Genomic DNA, 26465 nt, shown 5'->3' on the forward strand with positions numbered 1-26465 from the left:
CCTCTCTGATTCTGTTTCTTCCTATGTAAAGTGGGGATAAGAAAGGAGACCATTACTACTACTGCTGCCCTCCTTCCCCCACCTTGCCTAGTTCACAAGACAGGAGGAGAGAGAAAGCAAAAAGTTGGAAAAAAACAAAAGTAAGATAAATAGCCAGACAACCTTGGCACCACCACCCGGCCCTAGGAGTTAAAAAAAAAAAAAAAAAGTAATAATAATAACATCAACCCCTGACCTAAACTACTTGTGTTATCTGTAAATTCCAGACACTGTATGAAAAAAGCATTGTAAAACTTTTTGTTCTGTTAGCTGATGCATGTAGCCCCTAGTCACGTTTCCCACGCTTGCTCGATTTATCACGACCCTTTCACGTGGACCCCTTAAAGTAGTAAGCCTTTAAAAAAGCCAAGAATTTCTTTTCCAGGGAACTCGACTCATAAGATGCGAATCTGCCGACGCTCCCGGCCGAATAAATCACTTCCTTCTTTAATCCGGTGTCTGAGGAGTTTTGTCTACGGCTCGTCCTGCTACAGGGATAGGAGTAGTACCTACCTCATGAGGTCGTTATAGGATTAAATAAGAAAATACTCATAAAGCACAAAAAAGAGTGTATGTTAGCTGTTATTATCCTCTGAGTTTCAGGGAGGAAACCGCCCTCCCTTGGGGTAATGAGGTGATGACAGCAACAACTAAAACGAGAGAACCCCGGTGGGGAGGTGGGAACATCACAGTACTCCCTGCCACCCTTACCAGGTTTGCGATTATTTTAAATAAAAGAAGCTGTTTCCTGGCCAGGCACGGTGGCTCACGTCTGTAATCCCAGCACTTTGGGAGGCCGAGGCAGAAGGATCACCTGAGGTCAGGAGTTCAAGACCAGCCTGACCAACATGGTGAAACCCCATCTCTACTAAAAATACAAAAAATTAGCCAGACATGGTGGTGGGCGCCTATGATCCCAGCTACTTGGGAGGTTGAGGCAGGAGAATAGCTTGAACCCGGGAGGCAAAAGCTGCAGTGAGCTGAGATCCCACCACTGCACTTCGTCTCTAAAGAATAAAAAAGACGCTGTTTCCTTACAGCTGTGATCAGGGGCAGATGCAGAAAAGGTGTTGAGAAAGAGATCAAGTAAAAGCCACTGGACCCCCGAGGGAGAAAGTGTGGTTGGCTGGAACCACTAGGCCAAGAAACCAGCCAAGGGTCTGGCTCCAGGTGGACTTTTTTTTTTTTTTTAGAGACGGTGTCTCACTATGTTGCCCAGGTTGGTCTTGAACTCCTAGGCTCAAGCAATTCTCCTGCTTCGGCCTTCCAAAGCCCTGGAATTACAGGTGCGAACCACCGCACCAGCCCAGACTGGGCTCCAGAAACTACTTCTGGGCCCTGTTGCCACCTCTTAGGTGGCTTCTGGAACTGGGGTCTACAGGCGTGAAAGGTCAGCCCCCATGAGGGAGAGGTGGGGCCCGAGTAGGCTCCTCCCACTGCAGGAGCGCTGGCCTTTCCCCTGCAGGGCTGTGGCTCTGGGACCACTTCCTCTTTCTTCACTCTGAAGCCAAGAGCAGGCCTGCTGAGCCTCAAGAAAGATGAGAACAGATTCACGGGTGATTTAGCCTATCTGTCCCAGGCCAAGGTGGCTGCATGTGCTAGCTGGAGGCCCCTCTCTCTGCTTCAAGGGTAGCTGAGATCCACCCCGGAAACCGGCAGGATGAAGGAGGCAAGTGAGGAGAAGCTGGCGTCTGTGTCCAACCTGGTCACTGTGTTTGAGAATAGCAGGTATGGGCGGCTGGGCTGGGAGGGTCACCATGGTGGGCTGGCAGCCACCCTCCAACCTTTCTGGCAGCTCTCTCCCTGGGCCCTGCCCCGGACCCTCCTCCTGCTGACGTTCCTCGGTCACAGATTCCTTGGAGCATGGGAGAGTGTCGGTGGGACACCAGGAGCCAGGCAGGTGTGAGAGTGCCAGTATGTGTTGGGAGAGTCCAGACAGGCGTGGTTCCGAGCAAGCACGGGCAGATCAAAGCCCGTGTGTGGGCACAGGACCTCACCCAATGCCTGCCAGCACCTCGCAGAAAAAGTAGTTATTCACCAAGCATTCACTCCCTATGATTAGGATAGCCATATAATTTGTCACTCAGCACACAATTGAAACTGAAAGTAAATGCCAATAAAATGTGGTGGTTGCAGGGGAGGCATTACAGGTAAAGCTGGGACCATATGAGGCAAACCAGAATGTATGGGCAGCCTACTGATAGGGTACTCCCTACTCTAGGCTCATGTCCCTACTTATTTAATTTAATCATTGAGCCTAACAGGGGTAGATTCTATGTCTGTTCCCATCTTGTAGATGAGAAAATGGAGACACAGAGAGGTGAGGATGCCAAGTGCCTTAAGTTAAGTATCTGGGGCAATGCTGGGCTGTCTGTCTGGAGGGAAAAGGCTGGGCCAAATGCGTGGAGTCATTGGTAGCCCTGGGAGCATGTGTGTTTGTGTGTGTGCATGTGTGTGTGTGTGTTGTGTGTTATATGTGGCATCAATCCATTCTGCAGGCATTTCTTAAGCTCAGGACTGTGTTAGGGGCTATCCCAGGTAGGGTTTTCTGGATATAGACTCAGACGGAGGTTTGCCACAGGTGGTTTATCAGGGAGAGCTTTGGGAACAACAGCTGTGGGTGTGAGGGAAGCAGGGCTGGGCAGGGGGAGATTCTGAACTGCAGTGCACCTGCCACAGAGGCCTCAGCCTGTCCCAGGGGGCTCTGGAGCTGGGATGCCTCTTGGTTGTTCCAACTGAGGCAGAGGGCTGCGTATTTGTATCTCCATGTGAACTGGACAAGAGACTCTGGGTGAGGCAGCTCTGTCTTCCAGAGAGTGATTCCCAGAGAGGGACTCAGCCAATAAATTACCCGTCAGCCCCCAGTACTACCAGCAGCTGGTGGGGATGGTGTGGGGAGCCCTCACTCCTGAAGGAGGGACATGGGTGGCACAGGACAGCATCCTACAGGAACTGTAGAGGATGAAGAAGCGTTTCTGTATTTGGATGCTGAACTCATCCAATAACCATGATGCAAGGTCAATAGATGCAAGACAATAGATGTCCTAGGAATGACCCGGATGCTGTACTGAGGGCACTCATGGCAGGCAACGTTTCCTGTAGGCTTCAGGGTGGAGATGGCATAGATGTAGACCTAGAAGTCTTCAACTTCCTGAGGTGGGTGATTCTCCCCTGCTTTTCCCGGGGTCTTTGCCAAGCTCGTCCTGTTCAGCACCAAGGACAGCTCTTGGGAGCCGCCTTCCTGGCCCATCACCCCCTTGGGTGTGAGTGGATGGCACCACCTCACTCAACATGCTTGATGTGGACTAGGCACACTTGGGTGGAGCCCCTCAGCATGCTCTGCTCTGCCCAGGTGACACCCCTGCAGGAGCAGGCAGCCCTTAGACGGGAGTTAGGTCCCAGAGGGTGAGAGCCACTCCTTACTGAGTGAGGGGACCCATGCCAACTACCTTGGCCTGGGCTTCTTTATGAGGTCTCCAGCACCTCAGCTGATCTGAAACTGAGGGGTCTAAGAGGAAACAGAAGCTGGCCAGGGGCACTAGAACAGAAATGCAGAACCTGAAACCACATGCAGAACAGAAAGCCTGAGAACCAGCAACGCCCATGAGCTGCAGACCCATAGGCTGAGGAACCAGGCACTGGGGTGCCAGGGAGCGGTGGGAGAGCCTTGGAGTAGCCACACAGCACTAGGTCCCAATGCTCTCACTGCCACAAACCCAAATGTGTCACTTGGGGCAAGTCACTTTGACTCTGTGGACCTGTTTCTCCTATACTCAAATGGGGAGGGGCAGGTTAGGGTGAAGGCTCAGGAAGCAGTTGCCTGATTTGAATCCCACCTCTGCCACTTCCAAGCCGCATGTTACTTATCCTGTCGAGACCTCAGTTTCCTTGACTGCAAAACATGGGTAATGAAAACCTTTCTTGTGGAGTTTTGGAGATTTTGCATTTGTTTGGCCTTCCATTTCCTGGCCTGTCTTTCTCATAAGGATGCCTGCCCTGTGCTGTCATCATGAGCCTTTCCACACTGAGGGCAACACTGGGTATATTCAGCAAGGGTGGGCTCTGTTACCTAAAGAATTTGACTGGCTTGCAGAACCCAGTACACAGGGCAATAAAGGTGCCCTATGAAGGCCCATCTCTGGGAGAACAGAGAATCTGCTGCTGGGCTGGGTCTTCCTGCTTCTGTACATGTGGAGAGTGTTGATCCCATTGAAAAGCCCCAGCTTTTGCAGGCCTGCTCTCACTTTAGATTGTTCTGTGGCTCCCACCTTCCCTTGATGTATAGGTTACCGATGTGGAAACTGAAAACAGAGGTGAGGTCCAAAGGTGAGGATGATCCAGGGGGTACCGCTTAAAAACCCCTATATACAGAAAGGATTCCTGGACACTGTGGTTTCATTTTAAACAGGAAGTATGTAGTTCCCCAGAAAATAAAATACAGTCCACCCTGACTCATTTTGAACACTGAGTTCCTCCCAAGAATGTGTTGGGAGAGAAGTGAAAGTCTTACTTAGCATGTTCCCAAAGAAAGCCAGGCACCCAGGGTCCCCTGCACTGGAGATTTGCACCAGGCAACCACATCCACACCAGGGACTTGCTGGTGTTTTCCCTGTTCTCCAGGGAGGAAACCCTCAGGTCTGTCTCTTCTCCTCAGGACTCCAGAAGCAGCACCCAGAGGCCACAGGCTAGAGGACGCGCATCACCACCCTGAGTGCAGGCCTCCCAGGTCCCCAGGACCATGGGAGAAGCTGAATGTTGGGGAGGCCATGGGGTCTGAGCCCAGGACAGTCAGCGGGAGGTACCTGAACTCCCTGAAGAACAAGCTGTCCAGTGGAGCCTGGAGGAAATCTTGCCAGCCTGTGACCCTCTCAGGATCGGGGATGCAGGTGCCTGAGGGCTGAGGTAGAGGTGTGGGGTGCTGTGGTGGGGAGCTCTCCCTGACCTCTCCTCCACACATTCTTCCCTAGCCAGAGCCAGCTGTTCCCCAGGTGGGGATCTTGTGTGACCAGAGGTCAGCTGGGAGCTAGATTTCCCCATGCTTAATGGTCTTTGATTCACTGACTGCCTGCTACGCACTGTGCTGGATCACTTCGCGAGTCCCTCGTGTAGGAGGTTTTTGGACAAGGAAGTTGAAACACAGACAGTTTTAAGGAACTTATTCAAGGCCACACAGCTTGGAACAGTCTCCAGCTTGTGAACCTGATACTCTTCTCAGGTGGGACCTCAGTTTACCCACTGGAGGAGACAACAATCTCAACCTAGAAATAGAGGTCTGAGTGTGAATTGTCCTGCCCTTAGACTAAAGCCCGGTCTGATTTCTTCTGTGGCTTGCAGTTTTCTCATCTGTAGAGTTCAAGGGTTGACATGCAAATACTGTGCACCCAAATTCCCTGGAGTCACATCCCAGCACTTCTGCTTACTAACTGTGTGTCCTGGGTCAAGTCACTTGAGTCTCTTTGTGCCCGTTTCCTCATTTGTAAAATGGGGATGGTGGTTGTAGTGATGTGTCCTGGTTTTCAATCACTGCTGAACAAACCTCTCAAAAATGTAGCAGCTGGCCGGGCACAGTAGCTCATGCCTGTAATGCCAGCACTTTGGAAGGCCGAGGTGGGTGGATCACCTGAGGTCAGTAGTTCAAGACCAGCCTGGCCAATACAGGGAAACCCTGTCTCTACTAAAAATACAAAAATTAGTCGGGCATGGTGGCGGGCGCCTGTAATCCCAGCTACTCAGGAGGCTGAGACAGGAGAATCACTTGAATCCAGGAGGTGGAGGTTGCAGTGAGCTGAGATCATGCCACTACACTCCAGCCTGGGTGACAGAGCAAGATTCTGTCTCAAAAAAAAAAAAAAAAAAACCAGAAAAAATGTAGGGGCTGAGTGTCACTGTTTATTATTTCTCACATTTTGTGAGTTGCCTGGGATGCTGCCGGGAGGTTTTTCTACTGGCCTTACTTGGGGGTCTGTGTGATTCTGCTTGGGCTGCCGTAACAAAATACCCCAGCCTTCAACACCAGACATTTATTTTCTCACAGTTCTAGAGGCTGGAAGGCCAAGTTCAAGGTGCTAGCAGGTTTGATTTCTGGGCAGGTCTGTGTTCTTGGCTTGAAGACTGCCGCTTTTTCAGTGTGTCTTTACATGGCCATTTCTTTGTCATCCCTGGTGTGCCTTCCTCTTCTGACATTAATCCTACCAGTTTAGTTCCCTACTCTTATCATCCCATTTAACCTCAATTACCTCATTCAAGGCCTCATCTCCAAATACACTTACACTGGGGGTTAGGGCTTCAACACAGGGATTTGGTTGGGGGACACAGTTTAGTTCCTAACAGGGTCTCTCAAGTAGCTGCAGTCAGAGGGCGGCTGAGGCTGGAATGCCCAAGACAGCTCAGCTCACAAGTCTGGCATCTGGGCAGGGACAGCCAGAAGACTGGGCTCAGCTGGGATGCTGGCAGGGCTGGGCTCTTTCTCCGTGTATTCTCCAGGCCTCTCCTCTCCACGTGGCCTGTCCATGAGGTCTCCCTATCAGAGGTGCCAGACCCCTTGATGTAGTGTTCACAGCTCCTAAGACAGCACAGGTGGAAGCTTCCGGGCCTCTTAAGGCTAAGGCTGAGAACTGGCACAGCCTTACTCAGCTGCATTCTCTGTGAAAGCCATCCCAGGGCCGGCCCAGATGCACTGCGGGAGGGCATGAATCCCGGGAGGTGTGCTTCACTGCAGCAACTTTGGAGACTGAACTGAGGTCCCCATCAGAGGAGACCAAAGCTGTCTTTCCCCTTTTTCTTCTTTTCTCCCCTCCAATCATCCGCAGGAGCCGGAGAAGAAGATCGTCCAGGAGCTGCTGGAGACAGAGCAGGCCTACGTGGCACGCCTCCACCTGCTAGACCAGGCCAGTGGCCAGGACACCCCCCTCCAGAGCCCCAGCCCTGGGTCTCCTCACCCGACCCCTTCTCAGCCTTCCCACCCCACTCACCAGAGCTGAGTCAGGACCCCTGGCTAAGGCTTCCAGGAAGCCTTAGCCCTTTAACCTCAACAACTGGGGTTGGGGTAGAATCAGGAGGTCTTGTTAACAGCACTCCCTATTCTGCCCGTGGTGCCCAGGCTGGCCCCTGTATAGCAGAGAACACACCATCTGGCCCTTGCAGGCCTGCACAGTATCCTCATCTGTCATCTCAATGCCCACAACCTCACAACGACCCTACCTTTCATAGTTTTTAAGGACCCCTAAGGCTAGAGGGTTATTCATCGTCGCAGGGAGCTCTATTCTGATGAAGTCCAAGACCTCCATAGACCCAGGTTGGGCCTGTTTATGGCATTCATCAGCTTCCAGTCTTTGGCCAAGTCCCTGCATCTCTAGGCTTTGCCTTGCCCCTCTGTAAAGTGGCCAGAACACAGCCTCCCCTGCCTTCTCTTCCTGGGGTTGCTGTGAGGATGCCGGGAGATCAGGAAGGTGGAAGCATGCAGTAGGCTGGGTGGGACCCTAGTTCCCCCGGGCCGGTGTGTGGGTGGCTCCCTGTCACTGCAGTGAGTGACCAGTGGTGGCGGCTACAGGTGTTTTTCCAGGAGCTGCTGAGGGCGGCCCGCAGGAGCAAGGCCTTCCCCGAGGACGTGGTCAGGGTCATCTTCTCCAACATCTCCTCCATCTATCAGTTCCATTCTCAGTTCTTCCTCCCAGAGCTGCAGCGGCGCCTGGATGACTGGTGAGGTCCTCTGGGAGCCCCTGAGGTCTCAGACCAAGCCCTGGCCAGGTGGACGTGGGGAGAGCCCCCAGGGCACTGGGTTCAGCTCCTAGGGCCAGGCCCTTGTTGTGTGGCCATGACAGTCTCCTCCGCGAGGCTTGGTCTGTCTGCACAGTGAGGGGCTTGAGTGAACGCGCCCTGAGAGGCTGTATGTGTGCAGACTGCTTCCTGGGGAAAGGGGTGGATCAGGACCTGGCCAAGTCAAGTGACCAAGTGACTTTGGGAACAGTGAAAATAGCCAGTGCTAACTGAGGGCTTCCTACAGGCCTGGCCTTGGGCTTTCCACCTATTAATTCACTCAGTCTTCGTATCAGCCTGCTGTGTGATGATGGCATTATGGTTGTGCAAGAAACCCTCCTGTTTTCAGAGATGGCTACTAAAGCATTTAGCAGTGAAGTTACTTGCCTTATATAGTTTGCCACGGAGTCTAGGATGTCCTTTAAGATCTTTGGCAAAGAAGAATGTTAGTAATTGTTAAACCTAGTGATATATTGATTGCTTAAAACATTTATAATAAACTCTTTTTTTTTTTTTTTTTTAAGAAAATAATAGCCAGGTTTAGTGGCTCACTCCTGTAATCCCAACACTTTGGGAGGCCAAGGAGGGTGGATCACTTGGGCTCAAGAGTTTGAGACCAGTCTGGGCAACATGGTAAAACCCCATCTCTATCAAAAATACAAAACTTAACCAGGCGTGGTAGCAGACACCTGTAGTCCCAGCTGCTCAGGAGGCTGAGGTTGGAGGATTGCTAGAGCCCAGAAAGTCGAGGCTGCAGTGAGCCATGATCGTCCCACTGCACTCCAGTCTGGGTGACAAAGAGAGACCCTGACTTAAAAAAAAAAAAAAAAAAAAAAAAAAAAAAAAGGAAAGGCTGGGCGTGGAGGCTCACGCCTGTAATCCCAGCACTTTGGGTGGCCGAGGTGAGTGGATCACTTGAGGTCAGGAGTTCGAGACTAGTCTGGTCAACATGGTGAAACCCTGTCTCTACTAAAAATACAAAAAAATTAGCTGGGCACTTTGGCATGTGCCTGTAATCCTAGCTGCTGGGGAGGCTGAGGCAGGAGAATCACTTGAACCCAGGAGGCAGAGGTTGCAGTGAGCCAAAATCGCGTCACTACACTCCAGCCTGTGAGACAGAATGAGACCTGTCTTTAAAAAAAAAAAAGAAAAGAAAAAGACACAAAAAGAGAAAAGAAAAGAAAAACCCTATAAGATCGCCTGCCATCATTCCAATTTTTTTCAATGAGAAAATTAGGGTACAAAGAGGTTAAGTGACTTGCCCAGGAACACAGCTAGCATGATTTGTGCATCTCAGGAATCAGGCTCAGGAAGCCTGATTCCAGGCTGGGCGGTTCTTTGTTGCCTCTGCTCTAGCAAGTCCTGCCATGGGATGATCCTGGAAAAGTTCTCTGTGTGTGTGTGGGTAAAAGCGACATATAATATATATATAATACATGATATATAAATATTATATATATAAAATATATATTATATATAATATACATTATATAAATACATTAAAAATATATAAATATATAAACACGTATATATAAATATATAATGCTATCTATATATTTATATATAAGTATATAAATATATACATTATATAATATATTACTATATATATAATATGTTTATTTATATATGAATATATGACATTATATAACATGTTATATACACATATATATTTTATATATCTATATGTACAACATATTTAATATAAATATACATTTATATGTATAATATATTTAATATAAAAATATATATTTATACATACATCCAGCATGTATAAACATATATTATATACTATTTCATATAATATAACATACCATAAGTAAAAGTTATACATAATTGATAAATTTATATATTTATATGTATAAATATATACTATAAATTTCAATATATAATATATTATATATCTTTTTATTACGCATTATTTATATTATGCATGAGAGAGCAAAAAGATAAACATACATATTCCATATACATTTATTATTTCTTGTATTCATGTATATGTAAATATATACATAATTTATATGGTTAAATATTGCTGTTGTTCACACAATATTACATACATCCATACAGCGCATGTCCTCACACAATGCTAAGCCACTATTAATAATTTCATATGCATCTAAATGCACGCATATTGTCATACACATAATTCTACATGCATACTCTTCATACAACAAACCCTTACACATCTATTACACTCACAATACTCCATTCTCTTTTTATGTATTATATATTTATATATTTTGATATTTTGATATATATTTATATATTTATATTTTATATATTTCAATATATTTTTATATTTTTTATATTTATTTTTATAAAATAAATGTTTTATAAAAACATTTTATGTTTATGGAATTTTATGTTTTTTATATATTTTATATATATATTATTTTTAATATTTTTATATATATATATATATTTTTAGCATCGGGGGCAAGGAATGAGATTTCACCACGCTGCCCAGGCTGGTCTTCAACTCCTGGGCTCAAGCTATCTGCCTGCCTCAGGTCTCCCAGAGTGCTGGGAGTACAGGTGTAAGCCACTGTGGCCGGCCAATCCTGGAGAAATTCTTGCGCCTCTGAGCCTCCACTTCCTCACCTCTAAGATGGGCTAGTGGCCGTCCCCACCTGCAGGGTTTTGAGAATTACATGGAATGAGACATGCAGCATGTTCTGGGTAGTGCTTGGCAGGTGGCCCTTGTTATTGTTACATAATGAAGCATTGAGCAATTACTGAACACCTGCTGTGGGCCCAACACTGTGCTGGGCCTTGTGGATGAGGCCAACCTGGGACCAGAACAGCCTTTGGCCTCAGGAGGCTTATAGTCTAAGGAGTAGAGGGGCACATGCTTGTGAGGATGACACCCCTGTGCCCCGCCCACACCCAGAATTGCCATGAAAAGCTTGCTTTGGGGGATTCAGGGAACCTGGCCTCGCCTGGCCCTACCTAGAGTCGAGAGGAGGTCTCTAGCCTGAGGGCAATCCCTGTGCCCCTCCTGCAGGACAGCCAACCCCCGCATCGGCGATGTGATACAGAAGCTGGCCCCCTTCCTGAAGATGTACAGTGAGTATGTCAAGAACTTTGAGCGAGCGGCTGAGCTGCTGGCCACCTGGACCGAGAAGTCTCCACTCTTCCAGGAGGTTCTCACTCGCATCCAGGTGAGGCTGCAGGAGGGCTGGAGTCAGCATTGCCACTCCCAGCGTGCAGCGGCTCAGGTTGCCTTGAGTGATTTAGGGCCTCTCCCAGGCTCAGGTGCTTCCACAGGCCCCTGCCCACTTGTCTGGCCCTCAGGGGCAGCCTGACCCACCTCCCTTCTCTCACCCTCTCCCTGTTGTTCCCCACATCCCTCCCCAAGAGCAGTGAGGCTTCGGGCAGCCTGACCCTGCAGCACCACATGCTGGAACCAGTGCAGAGAATTCCACGCTACGAGCTGCTGCTCAAGGAGTACGTCCAGAAGCTGCCAGCCCAGGCCCCAGACCGGGCCGATGCTCAGAGTGAGGACACCCCCAGGGGTCCCAGAGGGCTGGGGAGGCCTAAGTCATTCCCATATACTTATTGAGCTCCTGCTAAAATAGTTACGACAACCATCAGTCATCAACATCAAGTGCTGGCACTTCATACACATTATCCATAGCATTAGCCATTTTTCACAGATGAGGACACTAAGACCCAGAGAGGTTTAGTGATTTGCTCAAGGTCACACAGCCAGAAAGTAGCAGAACTGGAATTTGAACCCATGCCTATATGATGCCAAAGCCCATATTCCTTCCATTATACCCTGTAGGTCTGGCTTGTTTTGGGGAGCAGTGAGAGTCACCAAAGCCCAATACCTAATGACTAACGTTCAGTGGCTTCCAGTCTCTCAGCTCTGGGGGGCTGCCACCATTCAGACACCCCATGGCTGGGCTGCACAGGCAGGGCTGCTCCTGGGGGCTGTCATGGCAGGTCCTGAGGGCCCTTTGTGGAACTTCAAGGACCTCCTGCCCCAGCCACCAGCCCCGATTTTCAGGGACTAAACTCTGGCCCTGCCCCTTTCAGAAGCCCTGGACATGATCTTCTCAGCTGCCCAGCACTCCAATGCAGCCATCACTGAGATGGTGAGCAGCCCGCCCTCCCCTGGAGCCCTGTCCCCCTCCCTGCAAGTCTCAGCCTGGTCCCACCCATGACACCTATCCCACTGCTGCCCTTGCTCTCATACCCCAATCCCCGTCCCCACAAGGCAAGCCTTCCAGAAGCAGAGCCCTGCCCAGACTTGACTGAGAATGCACCCCAACCCCCCAGGAGCGGCTGCAGGACCTGTGGGAGGTGTACCAGCGCCTGGGCCTCGAGGACGACATAGTAGACCCTTCTAACACCCTGCTCCGTGAGGGTCCGGTCTTCAAGATCTCCTTCCGCCGCAACGACCCCATGGAGCGCTACCTTTTCTTGGTAGGAGGGTGCTGGGAGCTCCTCTCCACACCAGGGAGGGAGGTGGAGCCACTCTGGCCTGAGTCATGCTGCCTGGCCTCTACCTGGCACTGCAGGGGGACAGGGAAGAGACCGCTTCTCTGTCCTTTTTTGCTTTGGCACCCAGATGACTTTGGACAGGTCACCTGCTGCCTCCAAGCCTCAGAGATTTCCAACCTACAGGTTTCCCAGACATGTCCTAGGAAGCAACAGAGTCAGAGTTTGAACCTGGTCTGGCTCCAAAGCCTGTGGTATTATTCTGTGCTCTAGAGAGTGCACAGCAGGAGGGAGTAAGGTTAGCTACTAGGAAGAACTGCCCTGGGTTTGCATGGAAGAAGCTGGGGGGATCTCCTGAGATCTGGAAAGGTGGTCCTGCCTGGAGGTCTGGGGGATGGAGCTAAAACCTCTTGTAAACCCCTACCATCCTGAGCCCCTGTTGAGAAAGGCCTTGTAGGTTTCTGAAGGCCTGCTATGGTCCCTTGTAGGGTGACCCTTCAGTAACCATCCTAGGAGAATGGGAGCTTGATAGCCCCTTCCTCATCACCCGCATCATCACCTGTGACGTCCCGCGAGCTGGCCAGAGTGTGGTCAGAGGGGAGGGGGTCCAGTGGTGCTCAGCCCACCCTCGGAGAGGCCCCACCTAGCCGTCCTCCCTGCCCCTGCCACGGGCCACTCACACCTGTGCCTCCTGCAGTTCAACAACATGCTGCTCTACTGCGTGCCCAGGGTGATCCAGGTGGGTGCCCAGTTCCAGGTGAGGACCCGCATCGACGTGGCCGGGATGAAGGTAAGAGGTTCCACCTCAAAGGTGGGACTGAGTACAGGGAGTAATAGGAGGGGCCAACCAGGTTCTCAATCAGAGAACCAAACCCCTGCAGGGCCTGGACAAATGTGGAGATGGAAGAGTGTGGGGCTAGAGCTCTCCCCTCTGGGCTCCTAGCCCTCCTGCCCCGTCCTTCCCAGCTTCCCACAGGCCTGGCCCTCCCTTTGGGGCACTGCATGAGCCAGCTGGGCCTTTCTCTGCTTTCCCTACTGTTTATACCACTGCTTCGAATACTTTCATGTATGTGAGAATGCTCTGGGCATCTTGTGAAAATGCAGGTTCTGAGTCAGGAGGTCTAGGTGGTGGGGGGCCTGAGATCCTGCATTTCTAACCAGCTCCCAGTTAAGATGGACAGACAACTGACCCCACCTGCAGGATTGTGGGAATTAAGTGAAATGAGACTTGTTCTGGGCAGTGTACGCTGATACTGTAGGAGCACAGACCACGTTTTCAGTAGGAAAGGTCTCCAGTGTCAGCTCAGCGGCTGGCTTATGTGTGTCCCCATCTACTTCATCCAGAGATAATGGCAAATGAACAGGGCCAGTAGTTCGTCATGGAGCCCATTGACTGGGTGTCCCCATGGGGGACCACCAGATCCTCCTAGCAGCCTCATGATGCAGGGGCTGTTAGAATCTTTTGGAATTTTTTTTTTTTTTTTTTTTTAGATGGAGTCTCACTCTGTTGCCCAGGCTGGAGTGCAATGGCACAATCTGGGCTCACTGCAACCTCCGCCTCCTGGGTTCAAGCGATTCTCCTGCCTCAGCCTCCCAAGTAGCTGGGACTACAGGTGCGAGCCACCATGCCCGGCCAATTTTGGTATTTTTGGTAGGAGAGATGGGGTTTCACCACATTGCCCAGGCTGGTCTCAAATTCCTGACCTCAAGTGATCCACCTGCCTTAGCCTCCCAAAGTGCTGGGATTACAGGTGTGAGTCACCACACCCAGCCTGTTTTTTATCTTTTAAAAATATTTTAATTTTACTACTTAAAAAATACAGATTATACACATTCTAAAGTCAAATAATATAAAAAATATATACAATGAAAGTCTCCTCCCACTCTATCCCCTAGGTCCCCTTCCTGAAGGCAACCCTTGCTTCTTGTGAGGCCCTCCAGAGGTGGCCTTCGCCTAGCAAACAAATAATATATAATAGGCTTGTTTCCTCATTTATACCAGAAGCAGTGGTATACTCTACACATTTTTCTGCACTTTGCTTGTTTTAACTAACTGCAAATGCTGGAGACTGAGGTGTCCCTGTACTTGAGAGCTTCCTCATCCTTCTGCCCAGCTGCATTGCGTCCCACTGTGCGGATGCACCGGAATTTCTTCAGTCTTCTGCTGAGAGACACTTAGATTGTTTTCAGTTGTCAGCAGCTGCAAATGAGGCTGCAGTGAATAGCCTGGTACAGCCTGCCTGTGTGTGAGTGTATCTGTAGTTAATCCCATTTTTAAACATGAGAAAACCAAGGCCCTAGAAAACCTTTCTAACTTAAGTCACTTGCTTCAAGGTCATATCGCAAATGCTAGTTTGAGTGACCAAGCCAGGATTTAGATGCAGGTGTAACAAAGGCTGGCGCTTCTGCATCTAATCACCACGCTCTGCTGTCGCCTATTAAGGCTTCAATCCAGAGGGTTAAAGCCTCTGATGGGATTTCTGGCATCATGGAGGACATGGTCAGAGAAGCTTCCTAACCACCCGTCTCTGCTGGCTCCTGAGTCCTGGTGTGTCCTGAGGGCTGGGGCTGGAAGAAGCAGAGGTCTGGTCTGGCCCATTTTGGCACTCTCTCATCCACCATCACCCCTACCTGCTTCAGCCCCAGAAGGGAGCTGCAGGCAGGAGTTGAACCAGAATGCTCTACCCTCTAGAGCCCCTGGGGCCTCCAGAGACCCCAGCAAAAGAGCCCGTTTCCTGCTCCTGACTGGGGTTGCTTGGCATTTGGAGCAATCCAGGGCCTGGGGGTGGCGTGCAGCCTGGGAATGATGAAGGCTGATGAGGGAACATGGGTTCACAGCTCACCCCCACACCTGAGCTGACTGAAGTCTTTTACCAGTGCAGCCCTGGCCCTGGCATCTAGCTTTCCATCCTAAAGGGACCAGAATGTCCCATAGACCAGGGCGTGTGCAGGCTTGTACGTCTGGAGTCCTTGGTGAATGAGGCTGAGAAAGGCAGGTTTATGGAGAGCTACAGACAGAGAAATAGAGACAGGTGGCCCTGCCAAAGGACTGTCAGAGGCCCAGGCATAGAAAAATAGAGATCGACAGATAGGAAGGCTAAGAAATATAGAAACCAAAACAGAGTCATAGAGAGAAAACAGAGAGAGCCGAGCCTGAGAGCATCAGATGCTTTGGGTGTGTGTTGAGAGCTCACCGGCCCTGTGTGTGCTGGGTTTCTGGAGTCTGCTAGTCTTGGCTAGCATGTCTGATACTCCAGCAGCCGCAGAGCACCCTCTCCTGGATGGCATGGGCTTGGCAAGTGCAGAGCTGTCCACTCACCCTACTTCTGTGCAGGAACTATTTTCTGAGTCTGAGATTTGGAGGCAAATCTCGCCTTTGACCATCATGATGGTTCCTATTGGCCTGTGACTCCCTGGCCTCCTCCTTCCTAGGTGTCAGGGAGGCCTAGTTCACAGCAGCTGATTCTCCCCAAGGTCTGACTTGGTCTTAGTAGTTTTGCCATCCCACACAGGACCAGCCTGGGAAGAAGGAAGGGGTGTGGGCACACATATCCAGGGGCTCCATGTACAGTTGTGCAGGTTGTACACTGCACAAGGATACCTCATCTAAGAGGTTGTCTTCTGCAGCCAACTGCAGATTAGCAGATTTTGATACAATATCATAGATGGTATATTTATAGTGAGAATTGTCCGGCAGATGGCAGTCAAATGTCTTGTTCCAACAATATCTAGGTATGCCAGTTTGCCAACAGATGTCAGTAAAGTGTTTTGAGGAAGGCTGTCCTTTTCTAATTATTACAAAGGTACAGTATGGACTAGCAGGGGATTGAATTGACCCAGCGCTGGGGAGAGTGGTTGAGGCTGGGCTCAGCAGAGCTTGGGAAACTCCTCTCGAAACCTGCTGGGGAGCTGGAAGCCTCTGTATGAACATCCCTGGGGCAGCCTAGACCCTCAGGTCAGGAGCTCCCAGTTCCCTTTTTTCTGTCAAAAGCATGATATTTCTTCCTATTTCTGGACTGCAAACCTGGGATTTCTCCCTTCTTTTCCCTTTCCCCTCTCCCTGACCCAATTAGAAACCTCTTTTGTCTCTCCAGTGCACCTGGGCAGGCTGGGACCGTCTATGATGTTGCTTCCTAACTGGCCTTTGAGCCACAGGTTTGTCCCATTTTGCCCAGATCTAGCCCCTCATCCCTTGCACACAAAAAGGTATTTGGCTCTTTCCCAAATACCTCTTTCCACATGACCACCTCCCCAGTGCCAAGGGCATCGAATCCAAATCACATCAGCCCCCTCTAAGGCAAAGACTGGGAAGTGAGGCTGCAGACTAGGACTAAGCTGGGGAAGGATGTGCTTGTACTCAGTGCTGTCTGGGTTATGGTGAGCTGCCCTGGAAGTGTGCAAAGACCTGGCCACCGCATGGGAGGCAGCAGAGGAGTTCAAGTGTTCGAGGAATTTAATGGCAACGAAGTTCCCCCGCACAGAGGCTCTTGTGCTCTCGGCCTGTGTCTTCGGTTCTCTTTGCAAATCTCTCTCCATGCTGTCTGGAGGAAGTGCGCTTACAGGACTCTGGGGGTAGGATGGAAATAGATGTTCTTCCATCTTACCTTTGGGGGATGAAAACCTGGGGTGGAATCCTTCTTTTGCCCCTTTTTTGTTGAATCTATTGTCAGAAATTGTCATTTCCACCTCACACTGGGTCAACTTAGCTGCTGCTAAAATTCCAGGAGCCATAGGTCCATTTGCTTGGAGGGAGGCCCAGTTGTAGGAGCATTTGCTTGGCTCAACAGGATTAGGGAAGTGGCGAACAAGCTCTGCATCCCTGTCTCTCGAATTTGAATTGTCCCTTGGGCACAATCCACCTCCCTCCCCTCTCCAGTGCTGCGCCTGGGACCCGGGGGATGGCGAGTCTGAGCCGGTTGCCTCCCTCCTCTTGGCAGGTGCGGGAGCTGATGGACGCTGAGTTCCCCCACTCCTTCCTGGTGTCTGGGAAGCAGCGCACTCTGGAGCTGCAAGCCCGGTAAAGCAGCTGGGTGGCAGCCCAGGGCCAGGTGGGAAAACTGGGAGGGGCTGATCTCCTCAACACCTGTGTTCACTTTCCGAGCAGGTCCCAGGAGGAAAAGATTTCCTGGATGCAGGTATGGGAACGCTCCAGGCCTTCCGGGAGTCTTTTTCCTTTCTCTTTTTTTTTTTTTTCTTTCGCAGTAATGGGTTATCTTGATGAAGCTCCTGGGATTCTCCCTAGCCTATTCGGGCTGAGGGGCAGGGAGTGGTGTGTGTATGCATGTGTGTGTGTGCATGTGTGTATGCATGTTTGTGCATCCGTGTGGGCATGTCTGTGTGTGTTTGTGTGTGTGCATGCATGTATGTGTGTGTTTATGTATGTGTGTTTCTGTGCATGCATGTGTGTGCATGTGTTTGTGTGTATGTGTGTGTGTATGTGTGTGTACGTGCATGTGTGTATGTGTCTTTGTGTGTGTATATGTTTGTGTGTCTGTGTTTGTGTGTGCATGCGTGTGTGTGTGTGCACGCTCCCACACCTGTGTGTGCCCAGCTGCTCCCTGCTCTTCCTAAGGAGCTGCTCTGTGGTAGTTTGGAGACAGATCTGGGTTCCTATCTTGCTGCTTCTCATTGCCCAGCTGGGCAGTCCAGGGCCAGTCACTTACCCTCTCTGAGCCTCAGTTTGTACATTTGTAACCTGGGGTTGGTAGTTTCTCCTCTGATAAGGTGGCCTGTGTGTGTGTAGAATCCAGCATCTGGCACCCAGTGGGCTTTCAGCCCTGTCTGTTGCATGTGTGGATGGATGGACCGAAGAGCAACCCCTCCCTCCCACACCTCAAGCCCCAACCCTCCCTCTCCCTGCACCCCAGGCCTTCCAAGCAGCTGTTGACCAAATTGAGAAGCGGAATGAAACCTTCAAGGCTGCGGCCCAGGGGCCTGAGGGAGACACCCAGGAGCAGGAGGTAAATGAAAGCTTTTCCATCCGTTGCTGGAGCCACCAACCCAAACAGAGCTTGTTCCCTCTCTGTTCTACTTGTACCAGCTTAGAGGGACAGAGAGTGTCACCTGCCAGGAGAGACTGAAGGGACCAGGGGAAGCCCTCACAGCACATCCCAACTCAGTGCCTGAGCATTCCCCGTTAGCAACGCTTCCTTTGGGAGCCTCTCTGTACAGCTGTCATGGGGAAGGGTTTCATGTCCCTGCAGCTCCAGCCGCAGGGGGCAGCAGGGTTTTGGGTTTGAAAGTATCTGACAAATGTAAAGTCTCAGGGAAGATGGAAGGTGAGTGGGGTAGGGGCTGGGGAGGATATCTGTGGTTTGAGTTCAGATTTGAGCTCAACTCTGGCTTGCTGGGTGACTGCTGAGTCATTTGACCTCTCTGGGTCTCAGTTTCCTCACTTATACAATGGGAATAATGGTAACTAATCTATCATAAGGCCTTGATCAGGTCAGTCAGCCTCCTGTGAAAGCCCCAGGGAAGCCCAACACACAGAATCCCTGCCACAGCAGGTGGACACAGGGCCTCGGGTCCTCGGAGGATGGGCAGAAGAGGGTCACCAAGGGCCCATTCCTGCCCAACTCCCCTTAACCCACAGCTGCAGTCTGAGGAGCTGGGCCTCCGAGCACCACAGTGGGTCCGGGACAAGATGGTGACCATGTGCATGCGCTGCCAGGAGCCCTTCAACGCTCTGACGCGCCGTCGCCACCACTGCCGGGCCTGCGGCTACGTGAGTACTCCTGCCAGCACTCCTGCCTCCACCTGCCCCACCCAGGCCTCCACCTTTCCTACCTAGGCCTCCCGTTGATCCACTTAGGCCTCAACCTGTCCCACCTCAGCCTCCACCTGCCCCACCCAGGCTTCCACCTTTCCTACCTAGGCCTCCCCTTGATCCACTTAGGCCTCACCTGTCCCACCTAGGACTCCACCTGTGTCACCTCGGCCTCTACCTGTCCCACGTAGGCCTCCACCTGCCCCACCTTGGCCTCCACCTGTCCCACCTAGGCCTCCACCTGTCCCACCTCAGCCTCCACCTGCACCACCCAGGACTCCACCTGTGTCACCCAGGCCTCCACCTGCCCCACCTTGGCCTCCACCTGTCCCACCCAGGCCTCCACCTTTCCCACCTGAGCCTCCACCTGCCCCACCTAGGCCTCCACCTGCCCCACCTCAGCCTCCACCTGCCCCACCTAGGCCTCTACCTTCCCTACCTAGGCCTCTACGTGTCCCACCTAGACCTCTACCTATGTCACCCAGGCCTCCACCTGCCCCACCTAGGCCTCCACCTGTCCCACCTAGGCCTCCACCTTCCCCACCTAGGCCTCCACCTGTCCCACCTAGGCCTCCACCTGCCCCACCTCAGCCTCCACCTGCCCCACCTAGGCCTCCACCTGCCCTACCTAGGCCTCTACCTGTCCCACCTAGACCTCTACCTGTGTCACCCAGGCCTCCACCTGCCCCACCTAGGCCTCCACCTGTCCCACCTAGGCCTCCACCTGTGTCACCCAGGCCTCCACCTGTCCCACTTAGGCTTTTACCTGTGTCACCCAGGCCTCCACCTATCCCATTTAGGCCTCTACCTGCCCTACCTGGGCCTCTACCCTCCCAGCTCAGGCCCTGCTGTCCCCATCCTGGCCAAATCTGCTGGCTTCAACCAGTGCAGCCCAGTGGCGTTGGGCACTAGCTCATCTGGCCCTCACAGCACACCTCAGGGGGCTGCTATGCTCCCGTTTTATAAATGGGAAAATGAGACCCATTGAGGATTTAATTACTTGTTCAAGGCACCTCTGAAGCTGATCCTATGAATTTATCTGCCTTCTTATCATCATTTTCCATGACCCTGAGACCCAGAGCTAGGAAATGGTCTCCAGTTCCAGTGGAGGGGCATCCAGCCCTGTACCCCCTCAGGCCTTGCCCCACCACCACACCAGGCCTATGCCCACTGTGCACCCACCCACCCCTGTCATCCTCTCTTCTCTACCTGCTTTGGCTAACTGTCCTCTCTTCTCTGCAAGCCCTCAGCACCCTGGCACCTGATGGATTCTGTTGCCAACTCTGCCTACTGGTTCAGGCCTCAGTTTCCTTACCTCCACCATGGGGATCATGAAACCCACCTCCAGTGTGGCAGTGAGGATTCAACCAAAAAACATTCTCTCCCTTCCCTCTCCTTCTCTTTCTCTTTCCTCCTCCTCCATAGCTCAGGTAGGGCATCCAGTGCGGGTGAGCTACCAGCTTCTTGAGGAAGGAACTGTGTCCCTCCAGTTCCTCCTCTTATCAACCCAGGTCCCGTTATCAGAGGCAGATCTTGCTTTGCTTTTTAAGCATCTGCTGTACTTGAGCTGTACTCTGTTGACATCATAACCCCCTCTGTTTACTCTGCAAACAGAGAAGCCCTTTGCAACCTCAGTCTTTGATGACCTCTAGAGGACAGGAGGAGTCTAGCTGGACAGGTTGGGGCCAGTCAGGGAGGTGTCCCCAAAACGTGTTAAACTGCAATCAGGACACAGTCCATTTCTAGGACTGGGAACACACCTGCATTCAGATGTCAGTGATGAGTTACATCCCGAAGCCAAATAGAAAGGATGTGGGGATTGGCTACTGTTCCTGGTGATTCACATCTGTAAATAAGAGTTGAACTGATTCACACGTGTGACTGAAAGTAGTTCTTTAAAAATTACTTAAAATAGTGAACTACAAAGAGGCACAAAGAATAACAACACCCATGTAGCTGCCTTCCAGCTTAAGATAGAAAATATTCTCACAACTAAACTAAATGTATGATCCTTGCTTGGATTCTTTCTGGGGTAAAATAAAGCCATCAAGGTCGCTCTTGGGACCATTGGGAGATATTTGATTTTGTAACATATCTAGATAATAATATTATATCAGCTGGGTGCAGTGGCTCACACCGGTAATCCCAGCACTTTGGGAGACCAAGGTGAGCGGATCACCTGAGGCCAGGAGTTCGAGAACAGCCTGGTCAACAGCCCCATCTCTACTAAAAATACAAAAATTAGCCGGGTGTGGTGGTGTACACTTGTAATCCCAGCAACTCGGGAGGTTGAGGCAGGAGAATCGCTTGAACCCAGGAGGTGGAGGTTGCAGTGAACCCAGATCGCGCCACTGTACTCCAGCCTGGGCAACAAGAGCAAAACTCCATCTCAAAAAAATAAAAATAATAATACTGTATCAATGTGAAATTTCCTGAGTGTGACCATGACACTGTGGATAGGTAGAAGAATGGCTTGTTCTTAGGAGACACCAGCTACATATATAAGGGTGAGGTGTCAGGATGACTGTAATTTATCCTCAAACGGATCAGAAAAAAATAAAATACACACACATAGAGAGAGACAGAGAGCAAATGTGGCACAAATGTTAATAATTAGTGAATTCAGTGGGTGGTATCATTGTATTATTTGTTCAATTTGTCGGTTTGAAATTTTTCAAAATTAAAAGTTGTTAGAGGAAAAAAATTTACTAATTATATTTAAACATTGAAATCTCTCAATAAAAAAATAAAATGCTCCTAAGGTAACCAAAGCCCCGTGTGGGGCTGTGCCCTGACCGTGGGTTTCTCGTGCCTGTGCAGACCTTCGTGCCTCCTGAGCCAGTGAGTCATCCTTTCGGTGGTTCGGGTGCCAGTTTCTGTCTCCCCTGCCTGCCAGACGGGAATCCTTGTGAGGGTGGGGCAGGGCCAGGCCTTCTTCTCCACATCCCTGCCAGGCCGCGCTCTGTGCTAGGCACACAGAGGAGCTCCCTGAGGGCTGGGGCTGCCTGACGAACAACACTCCCCGCTCTGCCCCTTTCTCCTGCGCTCCATCTCCAAGCCCACATCTGGGCTCCCCGTGGTGCCAAGTCTTCCTTGCAGTCATGCCTTGAGGCACCCAGAGTTCCTCTCTGAGTATTCCCAGGCCCCTTTTACCTGGTCTCCCAGCATGATCCATGTCAGCCTTGGGGGGATGTCTTCGTGGTGAACTGAGGGTGAGCCCCGCTCCACAGAGTACCCATGTAAAAACAACCAGCCTATCATTTTTAGATGAACATACACTTGACTCCATGATGGCGCAGAACACAAAGTCTACCTGAGTCTTAAAGCTAAACTGTGGGTCTTGAAAGACACACCCTGTTTGTGGAGGGCCTGTCTGCCAGTTAACAGTGTGGCTCTCAGGGTCAGGAGAGGACAAAAGCTGGGCCCTGCTTGCCTGGTGGGGTCTTTGGGAGAGTCAGGTGAGATGGCAGAGAGGACAGCACTTGGAAAAGTGAATCAGATGCAGAGGTCTGTCTGGGGCAAGCCCTTGGGTTCACGGCTACCCTCACTCGGAGGGAACCTGGAGGAGAGAGAAGTTATGGCCCTTGCGATGGGGGCCGGGTCTTGAACTCTCAGCCTAAGAGCCCCGAGTCTGAGCTCCCCCATGCACTGCAGCCTCCAGGCAGTTGGGCCTCACCAGCATCGGGCACCATTCCCGCTCTGCCTCCATTCCTCTCTCGAAGCTTTCTTTTCCTCCCCCAGTCCCTGGTTGCTCTCATGCCCCCACCTGCCCGCCAAGGCAGGAGCCCAGCCCTCCGGTGCCTGGTCTCAGCCCCACGCCCCCGTGTGTGTGTCCTCCTCAGGTGGTGTGTGCGAGGTGCTCCGACTACCGGGCCGAGCTGAAATATAACGACAATAGGCCAAACCGAGTCTGCCTCCACTGCTACACATTCCTCACTGGAAACGTGCTCCCTGAGGCCAAGGAGGACAAGAGGCGGGGCATCCTGGAGGTGAGGGCCACTGTCTCCATGCTCACCATCCGTCCTCTTTTCAGGGAATGTGTGCCCAGCAACCACCCTGGGCTGACACTGTCCAGTGCTGAGGAATAAGCCAGCCGTGGTCACACCCTCCCTCCACTCCCTCCTCCTCTCTCTGCCCACAGACCCCGGTCTCTGTGTCCACAGCCCAGGCAGCGCGGAGCCTGTCACCAAATGGAGGTACCCTTTGGCTGCAGGCTGTCATCCACATTCTTCTGCGCTTCCTCTATGTCCTCATCCAATAGTACGCCCCCTCTGGACAGCTCCTGTTCACATCCCCACGTCCTGCCCCAACAGTCCCAGGGTGACAAGAGCTGGTCACTGATTCCATTTTACAGATGGGAACACAGAGGTTCCAGGTCAGACAGATTGGAGACTCCATTCTAACTGGAAGGGACTCCAGGAGCCAGTCAGTCTTATCCCATGGAGACCCAGGGCTAGAGAAGTGACTTGCCCAAGATCACACAGCAAGTTAGGAGCCAGCTCTCTGATCTCAGCCACAGATGTTCTTTCTGTTGCCCTGGGGGCCTCACTGAGCCACACTTGCCCCCACAGGGGCTCCCTTGTGGGGGTACAACTGTGCTCAGCTAAGCACCACAAATACAATGTCACCCAGCCCAGCATCGGTACCACCATCCACTGCCCCTCCCTCATGAAGGCCAGGTTGATATCCTACTGTCCCTGGGAGGTGGGAGAAGGTCCAGCCTGTGCCAGCTGAGATTCACTCCCAAGTTCAAGTTGGCCTCTTTTGGCCAGGTGGGATGGCTCATACCTGTAATCCCAGCACTTTGGGAGGCCGAGGTGGACGGATCACCTGAGATCAGGAGTTCCAGACCAGCCTGGCCAACATGGTGAAGCCCCGTCTCTACTAAAAATACAAAAAAAAAAAAAAAAATCATCCGGGCATGGTGGTGCATGCATGTAATCCCAGCTACTCAGGAGGCTGAGGCAGGAGAATCTCTTGAACCCGGGAGGTGGAGGTTGCAATAAGTCAAGATTGCACCATTGCACTCCAGCCTGAGAAACAAGAGCGGAACTCCATCTCAAAAAAAAAAAAAGTTGGCCTCTTTCCATGAGCATCTGCCCCCTTTCCAATCCTCCCCATTCTTCCAGGCCCAGGACCCCCCTGACTGCTAGGCAACACAGCCTGCTGCTGGAAATGCTCAGCCCCTTCTCGGGGCCCAATTCTGTTTCCTGGAGCAGCTCCAGGCACCCTCCCGGCACCTGCCCCTTGTGGGCACACACACGACAGGTTCAGGCAGGCTGGCGTTTGACCACAGCTCTGCCACTGGCCAGCTAGCTGTGTGACCACAGGCACTTGATGGGACCTCTCTGAGTCTCAAGGACCAAGGACCTCTCCATTCAGTACTGCTGTAAGGATTGGAGATAGTAATTGTCAAGCCCCCAGACCAACATCTGGCACTTGCGGCTGCTCTGTTCCCTGACAGTCCCTCCTTCTGGTTTTAGAAAGGGTCCTCAGCCACGCCTGACCAGAGCCTGATGTGCAGCTTCCTGCAGCTCATCGGGGACAAGTGGGGCAAGAGTGGCCCCCGGGGCTGGTGTGTGATCCCTCGGGATGACCCCCTTGTGCTCTATGTCTACGCTGCCCCTCAGGTAAGGCCACCACCTACCCGTCCCCCACCAGGCCCTGGCCTTCCCACAGCATGTGTATGGTGGGGGTCGGGGTGAATATTGCTAGCTCCATATGTCAGATAGGGAAACTGAGGCCCAATGAGGATGTGGTATCCTGGAGTCTCAAGGTTAGTAAGTTTCAGAATTGGGCCCTGACTCTAGGTCACCACTGCTTTGACCTCAGAGGCAGCCATTTCTTCTCTCCTCTTCCTCAATGGCCTTCACCAGCCCACCCCCAACCCATGGGGGTTTGAGGTGTGAGCTGTGCATGAGTGGCTGTTACCTTCACAATGGCTATCTGGGGCAGTAGGACTGAGAAGGGATAGTGGCCCACTGCTCTCTCCTCCCCCCAGGACATGAGGGCTCACACCTCCATCCCGCTGCTGGGCTACCAGGTGACCGTTGGGCCCCAGGGGGACCCTCGGGTCTTCCAGTTACAGCAGTCAGGCCAACTCTACACTTTCAAGGCCGAGACAGAGGAGCTGAAGGGCCGCTGGATGAAGGCCATGGAGCAGGCGGCCAGTGGATGGAGTCCCAGCTGGCCCAATGACGGGGACCTGTCCGACTGAGCCACTGCCAACCACTCTCCTGCCCACCTCTCCCCACCCTGAACCCAGCTCCTGCCACAGACTGACCCTGTGGCCTCAGGACCCACTGCCCCAAGGGGTGCTTTCACAGAATTGATTCAGCCATCTGCGCTCAGGCCATGTGTCCCGATCTGGGATGCAGAAAATATGGGTCCATTCCTTTCTAGAAAGGGGACAACCAACTGTCTCAGTTTGCCTTGCGGGGAGGGGGCTCCTGGGCCATGGGACTTCCAGTGCTGAAACTGGGAAAGCCCCAGGTAACCCCGGACTGGTGGTACCATAGTGTGGTTTTCAACCAGGGCTACTCATTTGTGTCTCCCGGGGAGCTTTTAAAGAGTACCGGTGAAAAACACATAGTAAATTAATTTTAAAATGTAGAAAACAATGCCTGTACTGAAGCACCACCAACCAGTTAATTGGTCTGCGATGGGGGAGGCACGGGGTCTTCTTTTTTTTTTTTTTTTTTTTTTGAGATAGAGTCTTACTCTGTTGCCTAGGCTGGAGTGCACAAACATGGCTCACTACAGTCTCCATCTCCCAGGCTCAGGCGATCCTCCCACCTCAGCCTCCCACGTAGCTGGGACTATAGGTGTGTGCCACTGTGCCTAGCTAATTTTTTTATTTTTTGTAGAGATGGGATTTCACCATGTTACCCAGGCTGGTCTCAAACTCCTGGCCTCAAGTGATGCTCCCACCTCCACTTCCCACAGTGTTGGGATTACAGGTGTGAGCCACTGTACCTGATACATGCGTACTTTTTTTTTTTTGTTATTATTATGCTTTAAGTTCTAGGGTACATGTGCATAACGTGCAGTTTTGTTACATATGTCTACTTGTGCCATGTTGGTGTGCTGCATCCATCAACTCGCCAGCACCCATCAACTCGTCATTTACATCAGGTATAACTCCCAATGCAATCCCTCCCCACTCCCCGCTCCCCATGATAGGCCCCGGTGTGTGATGTTCCCCTTCCCAAGTCCAAGTGATCTCATTGTTCACTTCCCACCTATGAGTGAGAACATGCGGTGTTTGGTTTTCTGTTCTTGCGATAGTTTGCTGAGAATGATGGTTTCCAGCTGCATCCATGTCCCTACAAAGGACACAAACTCATCCTTTTTTACTGCTGCATAGTATTCCATGGTGTATATGTGCCACATTTTCTTAATCCAGTCTGTCACTGATGGACATTTGGGTTGATTCCAAGTCTTTGCTATTGTGAATAGT

The 26465-nt window shown here is 51.5% G+C and overlaps 1 protein-coding gene across 4 annotated transcripts; it reads left to right on the forward strand.

The window, feature by feature from the left end:
* Nucleotides 1-1488: 1488 nt before the first annotated feature.
* On the forward strand, nucleotides 1489-25623 carry FGD2 (FYVE, RhoGEF and PH domain containing 2). 4 transcript variants are annotated; one of them, XM_009205038.3, is made up of 16 exons: nucleotides 1495-1767; nucleotides 4694-4925; nucleotides 6849-6926; nucleotides 7589-7737; nucleotides 10799-10955; nucleotides 11153-11291; nucleotides 11836-11894; nucleotides 12079-12225; nucleotides 12938-13030; nucleotides 17178-17257; nucleotides 17345-17375; nucleotides 18108-18200; nucleotides 18833-18964; nucleotides 22849-22995; nucleotides 24490-24636; nucleotides 25008-25623. In XM_009205038.3, the coding sequence occupies exons 1-16, from the start codon at nucleotides 1700-1702 to the stop codon at nucleotides 25221-25223; spliced, it is 1968 nt and encodes a 655-aa protein (XP_009203302.2). In that variant the 5' UTR covers nucleotides 1495-1699; the 3' UTR covers nucleotides 25224-25623. The 4 variants fall into 4 exon arrangements, with proteins under 4 accessions (XP_021792892.1, XP_021792891.1, XP_009203302.2 ...); XM_021937201.2 differs by lacking the exon at nucleotides 1495-1767 and adding an exon at nucleotides 2352-2359; XM_021937199.2 differs by lacking the exons at nucleotides 24490-24636; nucleotides 25008-25623 and adding an exon at nucleotides 23148-24462 and having other exon boundaries at nucleotides 1491-1767.
* The last annotated feature ends 842 nt before the right edge of the window (nucleotides 25624-26465 follow it).

This window comes from Papio anubis, chromosome 6 (genome assembly GCF_008728515.1).
Source record: "Papio anubis isolate 15944 chromosome 6, Panubis1.0, whole genome shotgun sequence".
Taxonomy (NCBI): Eukaryota; Metazoa; Chordata; class Mammalia; order Primates; family Cercopithecidae; genus Papio; species Papio anubis.